This window comes from Varanus komodoensis, unplaced genomic scaffold (assembly GCF_004798865.1).
Source record: "Varanus komodoensis strain SLA01 unplaced genomic scaffold, ASM479886v1 scaffold58, whole genome shotgun sequence".
Taxonomy (NCBI): Eukaryota; Metazoa; Chordata; class Lepidosauria; order Squamata; family Varanidae; genus Varanus; species Varanus komodoensis.
The window spans coordinates 4,373,869-4,386,807 of record NW_025336197.1 but is presented as its reverse complement, the minus strand read 5'-3'; the positions used below and the strand labels follow the sequence as shown (position 1 = coordinate 4,386,807).

The window sequence follows — 12,939 nt, the reverse complement described above, 5'->3', positions numbered from 1 at the left end:
TTTTATCACTTGGATATGAGGCTTGCTGGAAGTCCTGCCAGGAATGTCAAGGGGATGCTGAATTGGGAATTTTGCTCTCAGGCAATATGAGTTTAATTATGTAGGATATTAGTTGTAGTCCATTCTTTGTCAGGTTAATTAAGGCCCAAACTAGACATTAAGTTAGGAACCTGTGGACCTTGTGATGTACTACAGTTCCTGTCATTGACCACTGGGCATGCTGGTTGGCCTGATGCCAGTAGGATTCCAACAACATCTGGACAGCCACAGGTCCCCATTCGCATTGAATGGAATTCTGTGGTACCTTTATCTGCATTTTGCTGAAAGTCACATTAGGTGTTTCAGGCTGCCAGTCAGAATAAGAGGAGAGGCTATTTAGCACTTCTTATTTTATTGCAGCTCAAAAACTCCCATGACAGCTTGCTTTTTCCCCCCAGTAAAGAAAAATAGCTTGTAGAATGCAGTTTTGAGCAAAGAGAATGGCATGACACCCATGCTCTATTTCTTTGTATCACCTGTTCAACAGTGTTAGAGGTGAAAGGCCTGCTACTCCATGCCATATTAAGTTTTATCCATACAGTGTAATTATTCAGTGTTTCAGTTGCATTCAGAAATACAATGCTTACCTTTTTTTTCTCAACAGAATTGAAAACATGGCAGTATTGGTGGAAAGGAGATCACACATTAGTCAGCTGTTTCTAATGTTTGAAAATGGAATTTCTCAGGTGTTGGAAACATTGCCTCTTTAGTTGTAAACCTTTATGGACAGCTAGGAAACAGAATGAGATACTGGTCTCCTTGTTATAACTTCCCATTTTGGTTTCTCAGTAGGTTATCAGTTAAATTGGAATTTATTTGTAGCACAGACTGTTTGGCTATGACTGAAACTTTATCTCTTGGAAATTAGTAAATGCATTTGCTCAGTGGTAGTTCCTTTAGAAGATGAATGCCAAATTCTTGAAAAATGTCTAGATTTTCTATTTTTCAAGTCATGTAGATTTATGGTCTGTGCCAGATTATGCCATTTGTGTCAAATCAGCACTTCACTGGAAATTCTTGTGACCAGAGCATTGCTTCAACATTCTTCGCATAGTATATATTAGGGGTGATTTTACCTCTTAATACTTATTTTCCTTTGGACGGTTAAGTATTGTATAGTGTGGCAAGCATTCTTACACAGATTGCAAATCAGTAATAACACTCTGTCTGGATTTTTGTTTATTAAGAGGATTACTTTTCTATGCCTAATGTGTTGCATAACTTTTTGTTTTGTTTTGTTTTGCTTTTGGTTAAGGTCACAGAGCTGTCTATATTGGTGTGCATGTCCCCTTTGGAAAGCAGGGCCGACGACGTCATAAACACCGTGGTCATAAACATCACAGACGAAGAAAAGAAAAGGAAACGGATAGAGAAGATGGGCGAGAATCTCCATCCTACGGTAAGAATTTTTCCTAATACACTTACATAATATTACATTAAGTGAACTTAGTTCAAAAATTCAGTTTTTGTTTCTTCTTGTACTCTTATTTAGCACATGTAAATAAACTATATATAAAGTATATAACTATGCTTATTTTCTTTTTAAAATAAGTATAGTTTACAAATGTGGTAGAGTTCTATGGGCATATTTCAGTGAAGTGACAGGTTTTGAGGCCCATGAATATCAGTTGGTTGTATGTCTACAATGTATAGTAATTTCTTCTCTATTATATAACTGTAATAGCAAACTATGGTTTGTGTTAAAAAAGAAACCATTAATTGAATTGGAATATGCAAGGGAAGTGGGAAAGTGTGAGCAAATCATGGTCTGGTATTGCTATAAACCAGTTCACAGTATTCCAATGACTTGTTTACATACTTATTTACATATTACATAAGTTAGACATGTGTAAGAGTGAACTTTTGTCTCATGTGTCTTTGCTACTGTGCACATAACCATTGTGAAGTAAATACTAGGCCAATGTCTACTTGGACGAATAGGCTCTGCTTATAGGATCTGTCCTATAAGCAGATGGAGAACAAATCCTGTGAGTGGGGTGAACTCACCTTACGCATTTGAATCCCATGGTCTAGTTCCCTTTATGCACACACATATAATGTTGCCAAACAGCCACTGGGCTATGCTAAGCTAGTATTCTAAATAATAAGACTACAGATTTTTAGAGGAAGCTGGAGTTGTTATGCTAATAATCATTTTGGATCTTCCTTCTCATCCACTGCCTCATTATTTGCAATGTTATGGTTAGCAGAATGGCTAAAAGTTTGAAGTGTTTAACAAATGACTTTCTTAAATCTTATTTTCATGAAGACACACCATCTCAGAGGGTGCAGTTTATTCTGGGTACCGAGGATGATGATGAAGAACACATTCCCCATGATCTGTTCACTGAAATGGATGAACTTTGCTTTAGAGAAGGAGAAGAATATGAATGGAAAGAAACTGCCAGGTAACTCATGGATAGTTCCATTTCCCTATCATCCAGCAGGAAGAGACTTGCCTTAATGTAACTTGGATGGCCAATCAGTTTTCTGTAGAAATATACTGAAGTATTCCTATAGCTTACTTCCCTTAAGCATGCTTCTTTTAGCTCTATGGCTACTAATAATGCTCTTTAAAATAAGTAGCAATTCTCACGTATGTATCAGTGTCAGTTGGTGGGCTAGTTGACAAAATTGAGAATGCAGTCCTATTACCCCTATTCAACCCAGTGGGTCTTATTTCTGAGTAAACAAATAGAGGATTGCTGATAAGTCTTTTTAAAAATCAAATCCTTAAAACGGTACAAGGTATTGGAAAAAGAAGAAAAGGTGGGTTAGCAATGAGAGAACATGAAGCACTTCCTGACAGTTAGGACCCTGAGGGTATGGAATGGGCTTCCATGTGAGGTCATTGAGGCCCCATCGGTGAGGGTGTTCAAAGATAGGCACATGGAGGGCATGTCGTGAGTGGAGTCGGCTGGAGCCGGGGGTCAGACTAGATGGCCTGGGAGTCCCCTTCTGACTCTCCCTGTTTCTGTGTTTCTATGTAATAAGAAGTGACTCAAGACAATCATGCTAGGAAGAGTCAAAAGCAGCACAAGAAGAGGAAGACCAAAAATAAAATGGATTGACTTTACAAAGGAAGCCATGGCCTTGAATTTAGAGAGCTGAGCAGGGCTGTCCAGGAGAGGACTTTCTGGAGGGCATTCATTCATAGTTTGTCCTAAGTTGGAGATAGCTTGATGGCACATAACTAGATTGCAAGCTGACATATTTTCAAGGCTTTTCTCGATGTGTGTGTTGATGTACACATTTGTTTCAGATGGCTGAAATTTGAAGAAGATGTTGAAGATGGTGGTGAGCGATGGAGCAAACCTTATGTGGCTACGCTGTCTCTGCACAGTCTTTTTGAACTGAGGAGCTGTATTTTAAATGGGACAGTCATGTTGGATATGAGAGCAAATACACTGGATGAAATAGCAGGTTAGAACAGTTGCATTTAAGGATTTTTAAAAATGCTGACAAATACTTTGCTTAAAATCACACAAATAATGCATTGTTTCATTGTTCTTTCTGCAAAATGCACATGGTGAAGGGAGAAAAGTAGCAATGTTTCTGTTTGTACTGAAGTTGTGTTCCCTATCAGTTAAGCTTTCATTCTGCAGACTTGGTGCAAAGTTCTGCTGACTTGTGAGTTCCATTGCTAGAAGCTGGATATGCCAAAAAGTGTACTTGCTATACATTCTGGCTGCACTATCTCTCTGTCTCCTGCAATCTATAATATTAAAATTTGGATCTTATTCAGCATAATATCATTTAATCAAATCTTAAAACAAAATCTGGGTGGGTACTGATTGTTAATGCTTTCACTGGTATAGATGAAAAGATTGGTGCAGCACTGAGGTTAGGGTTGATCCTTAGCACAGTTGATCCTTCTGTGTCTGCACCAGTTTATCTCTCTGTCTCCTGCAATCTATAATATTAAAATTTGGATCTTATTCAGCATAATATCATTTAATCAAATCTTAAAACAAAATCTGGGTGGGTACTGATTGTTAATGCTTTCACTGGTATAGATGAAAAGATTGGTGCAGCACTGAGGTTAGGGTTGATCCTTAGCACAGTTGATCCTTCTGTGTCTGCACCAGTTTAAAAGTGCTGTCAGGTCTTTAATGCCAAAACAACTACATAAGTTTTATACTCATAGTCTTCTACGGACACTCAGGCACTATACTGCCAAAAGTGTTATTCAGTTAAGATAATAATTTTAGAACTATGCCAGAGTTTATGGTGAATGGCAGGCATGGGGACTCATGTTCCTTGCATGTCCCCATTGAAAATGTCAATCAGGAGCCACTGCTAGTGATGTGAGAGTCAGATCCTACCAGGATGGGTAGAGTTTGAAGAATGCAGATTGCTCTTTGTCACAGTATTCCTTTCCTCTCTCTTGCACTCTTTTTATCATGTATTCACACATGAAACAGAAGAGGAAGGATTCTGAGAGATGTCATTTGTAAAGCAACAGCTCGCAGTGTCCAGGGGGTCAGCTGACTGAGGGTTGCATGAGACTAGGCTGAGGGTCACAGCTTTATTTATACATACATACATACATACATACATACATGTATTTATACGCCACCTATAACTGCCAAGGCCTTCCTAGCTTTCTTACCCCAGATCTAAGAAAGTCAATTTTTATGTCATACATTTATTGTTTAGCCAAAACTAGTTTTCTAGTGTCACAATTTAGTAAAGGTGAGTCTTGAAGATGGCTTCAGGATAGAATTTATCTTAAAACTAACTTTTGAAGTTGTTAGTAAATGCTCTATATAAATTAGAGGTCACTATACTGTTTAACTTTCCTTTTTTCCCTTATAGATATGGTATTGGATAACATGATAGCTTCTGGACACCTGGATGAATCTATGAGAGAGCAAGTTAGAGAAGCTCTTCTGAAGAGACACCATCACCAGAATGAGAAAAAATTCAGTAATCGGATTCCTCTTGTCCGATCCTTTGCAGATATAGGCAAGAAACATTCTGACCCTCTCTTGCTTGAAAGAAATGGTGAGATAAGTTGTAGCATCCAATTAATTTTAATTTTAACAACATAATGCAGAGATGTGAGAAAAGTCAGCAAACATAAAGAAAACAAGTTCAAAATTCCTTCCTGATAATATAGAGAATTGTGCTGTTTATGCCTTTTGAAATGCAAGTGTTAATAGCTGTACTTACACAGTTAAGTGTGATCTGAATTACTTCATAATGTTGTCATCCTATTGCCTTTATGCAAAGATGCATATGAAAGCAGAACTATGGATATGCTGTTGTACTTGATTACGTGTCTTCTCTATTTCCTGGATCTTCCTTTTGTCATCAGATTTAGTAACAAAAACATATCCATTATTTTTGCTTTAGAAGAAATGAATAAGTGATAATGTGATGAGGAAAACCACACTGCCTTCTATTAAAAGAGCTGGATGGTTTCAGTAGTTTTGGTATGCTATGTATATACATGTGCACATGCATGCTTTGACATAGTGGAGGTATAGCATCATTGTGGAATATCTGAATAGTATATTCTTTATTTACTGAATTTTCTTACACAGATGGTGGCAGGAGGGAGTGAGTTTCCTGAATACTGGAAACTACAGAAACTGTTAGGGTCCCCCAATATGCTGTCTGTGGGCATCCAAATTTGTCTATTATTTCCACTTTTTAAAATATGGGTACATGGATTTGTATGAAATACATACATCAGTTGCAACAAAAGCAGACGAAATGTATAAACACATAACCATTTGAAGGGGGTATCTATACACCTACCATTTCATATACTCAAAGCATTATATGATCCTCAGTCCATTGCATTGTAAGAGGTAAGTGGTTATCCTTCCAAAGAAGTTATATCAGCCTTTAAGCTGTTGAAAGGGTGTGGAGGATCTAGTCCCCTTTCTATTTGTTAATTTATGTGAAGCAGGTAAATAATTTAAGAGTGTGTACATCAGTGACTTTAAAGACTGTTCTAAGTATCAGTATAATAAACTGCACCTCAAAAGAAGCGACTACTGGACAGGACCCTTCCCCCAATAAATAGGTAGATAGATAGATAGATAGAATAATAAAATAAATAAATAAATAAATAAATAAATAAATAAATAAATAAATAAATAACCATTAACTGTATCATCCTGCCAGCAATAGACAATCCATTATTAAAGAGATGTTGTGTCAAATAAACACAAGACAAATGTTTTTACTGAATAAATCCAGAGATGCAATAGGTAGACATCGAAGCAGCAATACACTGATTGGGTATTTTGTAGTGGTGCTCACAACTTTTTCTCAGATTCTTGCATGTGCCCACTGGTTAGGGGCTCCTAGTCTATAGTATCAGAAGTAGTTCCTGATACTCAGACTAGCATCACTGTTTAAATAATTTCAGGTAATTAAATGTCTGTCTCACTTTTATATTTCTTTATTCTGTGCTTTTAATCCCATTTGTCCCACCTTTGTTGGCTGTTCAGGTATGTATACCTTAAGTTTCTGAGTTTTGATTGCAGCTTAATTAAGGATCCAGGATGCTTACTCATAGCTGGGTAGCTCTCCGGTTCCATATTATTAGGAGCCAATAATAGAACAGTGCCTTTCAAGGCCCTGATCAGAGCATCTCCCTCTGTAACATTCTATGGGAACTTCTGTTTAGAACTCTGACACCTGTTTTGGGAAAATAAGTGTTCCAGTACCATTGACATTCTAGATCAAAATTGTGATTGACCAGCTGTCAATCTGTCTCCCATGTAATTTTGTATGTTGTATGTCAGGTACTACACTTACAGATTTTTTCTGAATCATGCTCTAAGAAAGATGCTTGAAATTTTTACTGTCTATTTAAAATGTATAAATTTCAATTTCACAAACATAGTTTCTGATGTTTTGTTCTGTCTTTTCTGAATCTTAACTAGTTATCAGAAGTATAATTTTTGTTCTCCATTATCTGGTAGAGTTATCTAAACAAATGCTGACTTTTTTAACATCTAAAGTTCTGCTTAACCCTTATGTTTTGCTTATCTCACCTATGAATGAGGTTTGATCTGCCTTTTAAGACTTTTGTAGTATAAAATATGTAACTTTTATTTCAGCTGAATATTTTCATCACTTTATTTGTTTTATCTCAGGGGAAGGCCTTTCAGCCTCCCGCCACTCTTTACGAGCAGGTCTCTCTGCCTCAAATATTTCCCTAAGAGGAGAGAATCGCTTGTCCCTTCTTCTCAATTACCTTCTTCCTGGATCTCCAGCAGTCTCAAGGAGCGCAACCCCTTTACCTACCCCACAAAGCACTCCACCCTCCACTCCTGGGTGCAGTCACAAGGCAACCTCAAATGTACAGCCAACTGAGCTTCAGGCTGCTGAACTTCTAGTGTCTCCTTCTAGTGATGAGATCCCTAAAGTAGTAATTCATCCACCTGAGGAGGATTTAGAAGCTCAGGAAAGCGAGGAGAAGACAACAGAGGATAATAATGACGTAACATCAGGCAACTATTTGAACTCAAATTATCCATGTGTGATGCTTTTTGCAACTGAATCACTTCCACTGCGAAGTTCTTATTGCACAGCTTGAGCACTCATGAGCTGTATATCAATGTGTTACTTGTTTGCATGCTTCATTTCTCTTGTGTGATATTTTCTTGGAGAACTTCATCTAGTATTTTGAATTGGATGCAAGAATTTACACAAGTATTAACACAAATTAACACATTGAAAGCAATGAAATATTTGAGTACTTTTTCATACTCTCTTTTGTTTCAAAACCAAAATAAATTTATTCAGCAAGAGCTTCTGCCTTGAAAAAAAGAAATATTGGGGTGGGAAATTAAGTTATAAATTATAAACTTGAAACTAAGATACCAAATGGTGGCCTTTTCCTTCTGTTTAAACCTTCTAATTTCTACTAGCTGAGGCAAACTTTTAGCACCAGAGGATGTCAGGCACTTTAAAGAGCATGGTCTGAAAATTTCAGTTCAATTTTGCTTTGAATTTGAACTTCACTTCTTTACAGTCATAACCAGTTCTTCATTTAGTTGATATAAATGCTAGTTTCAATGTTGCAATAGCCTGTTCTTCAATTATTAGAAAGAGAGGCTTTTGCAACAGCCAATTGGGCATTTGTGTGTATTAAATGGGAAATAAATATTTGCTGCTATTTTAAACGGTGCTGTTTAAAGTAAGGGTTGCTGAGGCAACTTCTGCTATGGGGACAGATTTGTTTCGTGGATGGAGTACCTGATAGTTCTGGCATATTACATTTTTACCTGTTAACCTTTTTGCATGGTTGTTCTATGCTAGGTAGTCTACGGTTTATTGCACAGGAGTTGTGACAGTTGCCAGTGCCAGAGTAGGGATAGGAACTTGGCCTGGTTCACATATCATGCTAGCCAAGAGTATGCCCAAGAAGACAACCCATAGCTTGTTGTATTGCTGCTTCTTGTGAACTTTTGGGTCATATGTGGGTATCCCATAATTAAGCAATACTACAGGTCTCACACATAACAACCCAAAATTCAACAACAACCCATACTCTGCGTTGTCGTTGTGTGTGAAGCCAGTCTGTGTCAGGGAGCTTACAATTTGATCATATTGGTTGTGGCACACATATAATTGAGTTAGGTTATTGATTTTAATTTTATAAGCTGTTTTACCATGTGTTACTTCCTCCTTCCCATAGTAACAAAGGAGTACATTGTGGAACCACGGAAAACAATAATTTAATTAAAAATGTAGAGGCCAGGGAAGCCATGAAGCAAAAATTAATTTTTAGTTTATTTCTGCTTCATGTCCATAGATGCTGGGGTATGAATGGCTTCTCTTCTCACAAGCAGTATTTTGTTATAGTGTTGCATTAAGTGTGATGCAGTGAAGATGTTCTAGAAGCCATATACAGTAAGGTTTCACTTAGTGGACTGTGGTCCAAAAGAATTTAATAGAAAATTCCAGAAACACAATAACATTCATAATTTAAATTGTGCACCATTTTGAGTAATGTGATGAAATCTTGTACAGGATGTTAATCATCCCTTTATCTAGTGTATCAATGCTGTATATGCTACTCAGCCATTAGTCACTTAGTAGCCATCTCAGTTGATGGTGAGTACAGTACAATAAATATTCGTGTGTGTGTGAGAGAGAGAGAAAGAGGGAGGGAGCACATTCATATAACCTTTATTATTATAGTTCTATTTTACTATTAGTTATTGTTATTAATGTCTCAATGTGCATAATGTAATTAAACTATCATATTTATTTATTTGTTTTCTAGGTATGTATATAGGTATATAGTGTTTGCTACTACCTGCGGTTTCAGGCATCTGCTGTGGGGTTTGAAACCTACCCCCTGTGGCTACAAGGGTCCTACTGTATTAGACTACTGCATCCCTGCCTTAAAATTATGTGGGAATGTTTGATTCTACTTCATTTTTTCTTTCGTTGCTCTGTTTTCTTGATCTGCATTGAGTACTACAATTTAAGGAACTTGACACTAGCCTTTCCCAGCAAGACGCACTTTAGATATTTTGTTCTATCATTCCCATAATCTCCAGGCAGCATGAACAATGACCATGGTTGCTGGGAATAGTGGGAATTGTCATCCAACACATCTGGAGTGTGACAAGCCAGGGGGGAAGCTGCTTTCATTTAAACTGAGCTTTCAATCATTTGTAGAAGAAAGGTACAGCCATTACCGATGTGAACCTTTACTGGAAGTGTGTCTTTCAGCAAATAGGAAAACATTTCTATATAGGTGTTTGGTGCTGTGATTTGAGAAGCCATGAGAATTGCTATCCTTGCAAACAATAATGCTTGCATAGAAAATAGACTAATTTAATATAACTTAAGGTACAATCCTATGAAAGTTTATGAAAAATGGCCTACAAATCCCAGCATGTTCCAGCCAGTAGAGCTAGCACAGGATTGCATTCTTAAACTCTGAACTGCATAAGTGTAGGTGCCTGATACTACTCCAAATATATAATGCCAAGTACTTAGAGTGTAATATCTCTGTCACTCAATGGGCAGGTTCAAATGTAACATTAAGTGGCCCGTGCAAATAAACTGTGTGCTATGAGTTGTTTGATGAACCTACAAAAATAATAATAGAAAGACCTCAACTCCATATTTTAAGGTCCCTCGCCCCCCCCCCCCCCCAAAGCATACCTGGGAGACAAAACAGAGTAGCGATAGAGTATGGAGAGGGACATGAAAGGAGACAAGTGGAATTCTGCTGCAGAGTCTGTTGAGAGTCAGCTGAAGGACTTGATACGAGAAGTCTTCACAAGCCTGACTGGATGTAGTGTGATGTTTCAGTGTGCATTTGTGTGGTGTAGTGTTTTTGTACGAGTGGCTTAGCATGATGTACAAATCCACCTATTATAAATTTCTAATTTTTATTTTTGTTTCTTTTTCAAACATGGGTAATACCTATGTTACACTCCTTGCAACTTTTCAGGAATGAAATGTTATATACCTTTTCTAGTCATTTCTATGGTTTGTTTAACTCCAAAAGGAATTCGGCAAAGCTTATGGTGTTAAAAAGTGGCACTTCTTGAATAAAGTTACCTTCTTACAGAGCAATCAAAAATAGGTATTCTTACTTGAGATTTGTTACAGTAAAAGTTCTGTCCTTGTCTCTGACACATAGACCTGCATATATTCTCTGCTTTCAACTGCCTAAAACTGCTTTCGAATGTGGGGAGAATATAGGCTAAATTTTATTTTAGGCCAAAATAAAAAGTCAAACTGCTAACAGAAACATCCATTTCTTTATGTTGCCCATTTCTTCTTCAGGTAATGAGTCAGTTTAATTGAAAACAAACACATACTCAGTTCCTGCATATGGTTTGATTGCTTTAAATGCTATCCCAGGAGCTACTCATGGGAAGGATCTGTCCTTTAAAGCAAAAAAAAAAAAAAAAAAAAAAGGTTCACCGCATGCTGACATTTAAAAAAATCAATATCATATTCTGTAGCTTTGTAAAGTTAGACTGCATACATTCTGTCTTCTCCAGAATGCAGTTGGATATGAGAGGAAGTAGAGGACTCTTAGAAATCGATGATTGCTTAGTGGTATCTACTGGTAACAAAGCTAAAATTAGATCAAAATAATGTAAGCGAACATGACTTGGCATAAAGTAACTAAGAGAATGCTAAAGTAAAATGATCCAAAATGAAATCTCTTTTTAGTAGTGTGATTGTGTGTGGACTGTTGTTGTTGTTGTTGTTGTTGTTGTTGTTGTTGTTATTATTATTATTATTATTATTATTATTATTATTACATTTTTATACTGCCCATAGCCAAAGCTCTGTTAGGCATTGTTTGTCCTTGTTACATTTGCTTTATGAATTATTACTCTAGTTGAATTGCAGTCTAAATATTTAGCTTGCTTGTAAGCAAAAGAAGTAGATGCTATTGGGAATTTCTCCCTATCTAGAGCATGTCTGTTTGGGCATACTGGGTTTACCAGCACCAATACAAAATGCTTCAGTTCCAAAGAGGAAGTTACCAATCCTGGAATTTGATGCCTCTTGATAAAAAACAAACAAACTACATATGGAATATAATTGCAAATTAAAAGAATATAAATTAAGCTAAAAATGAATTTCCTTTGTTTATAAATAAGATTTTCAATACTTTTTCAGTACGTAACAAAACAAATTTAAAATGTTCCAGACCAAGTTAGTCGTGATCAATTCCACATGGTTTCAATGGAACTTAATAGCTAACATTTTACATTGGTTTCAATGAGACCCAAGTGCAAATACTATAACTGGGATCCAGCCAAATAAAAACTGATAAAATGATCAAAATTTTCAGTCAACTATATCATGGACACATTAAAATAAGATAATTTTGTGGTGTAACAAAATGGCAATGGGAGAGGTCCAAAGCAATCTCCTAGGGAAGCAGATTGTAATATCCAGAGGGCACTGTGGAGAAAGTGTATATCCATTAGTTGAATACAGGTCAGTAGTGGAATGTAGAAAAGACCCTCCTTCAAGTCTTTGTTAGAAGGTTCATGTGGTTACTGGGCCTTTATATTTCCTAATCCTAAACCAATTAAGGCTGTAGAGTCAATAACCAGCACTTTGAAACAGGCTGTGAAACAGTGAAAGTGATGTAAGAATGGAATGAGGTGATTCAGATTACTGACTCTGATCAAAATTCTTAGCTGCACATTTTGCACTAATTGACTTTTCTGTGCAGCATGATAGTAGTTCATTTGTGATGTAACTAAGGTACGCATGACTTTGGTTAACTTCTTGCTTTCTAAGTCTAATAATGTGATGCTAACAGGTGGCTTCCAGACCAATCTAATAAATAATAGTGCTGAAAGTCACTAAAAGAGTCATTAGGGCACATACATCCTGTTCAATTTCTGGTGTAGCTCATTCACAAAGGGGGAGCATCTCAAAATCACATATGCAATCAGATGGGAATTGATAGTTGAAAATGTTCTGTACTATATTTAATTTTATGTTCCCTTGAAAAACAGATTGAATACTGTTTGTTTCTATACAAACAGCTTTGTCAAGTTTTATGGGATATGTGTTTATATTCCATATCAGCTGCAACTCCTTGTCATGTTTGGACCACGGGGATCATTCTAAAGGATGGAGCTTAGAAAGAATGCAAGTTTAATATGGTGTTGCATGACAGAATACTGGGTCTGCTGTGCAAGATGGCAATCTTATAAACAATGAAATAACCTTGCTCCTGAAGTTCAACCAACAGTAAACTTTTATTCACTATTTTCCTATCCTAAGGAATATTTAAACATTTAACAGATGGCAAAGGAATCACTCGTATCTTGTGTGAACAAGTCTACCTTCCATTAGGTTTTGCTAACTTGTATGGTACATTGGATAAAGTGTTGGTTGTGAGAAGCTTCATTTCAACAACTTATTCCA

General features: G+C 36.7%; 1 protein-coding gene across 12 annotated transcripts in view; it reads left to right on the top strand.

Moving 5' to 3' along the window:
* The window catches only part of SLC4A7 (solute carrier family 4 member 7), a 91,385-nt gene that overhangs the window by 41,759 nt on the left and 36,687 nt on the right, over nt 1–12,939 (top strand). For 6 of the 12 annotated variants that reach the window (XR_006416564.1, XM_044449356.1, XM_044449351.1 and 3 more), the window contains exons 3-7: nt 1,295–1,438; nt 2,309–2,447; nt 3,302–3,462; nt 4,858–5,046; nt 7,158–7,514. Coding sequence is in view for 11 of the 12 variants with exons in the window: in XM_044449356.1 (XP_044305291.1) it covers nt 1,295–1,438; nt 2,309–2,447; nt 3,302–3,462; nt 4,858–5,046; nt 7,158–7,514 (990 nt within the window). In the remaining variant the exon portion in view is untranslated. The remainder of the gene's footprint in view (nt 1–1,294; nt 1,439–2,308; nt 2,448–3,301; nt 3,463–4,857; nt 5,047–7,157; nt 7,515–12,939) is intronic. The other 6 variants (XM_044449353.1, XM_044449358.1, XM_044449355.1 and 3 more) reach the window with 2 other exon arrangements.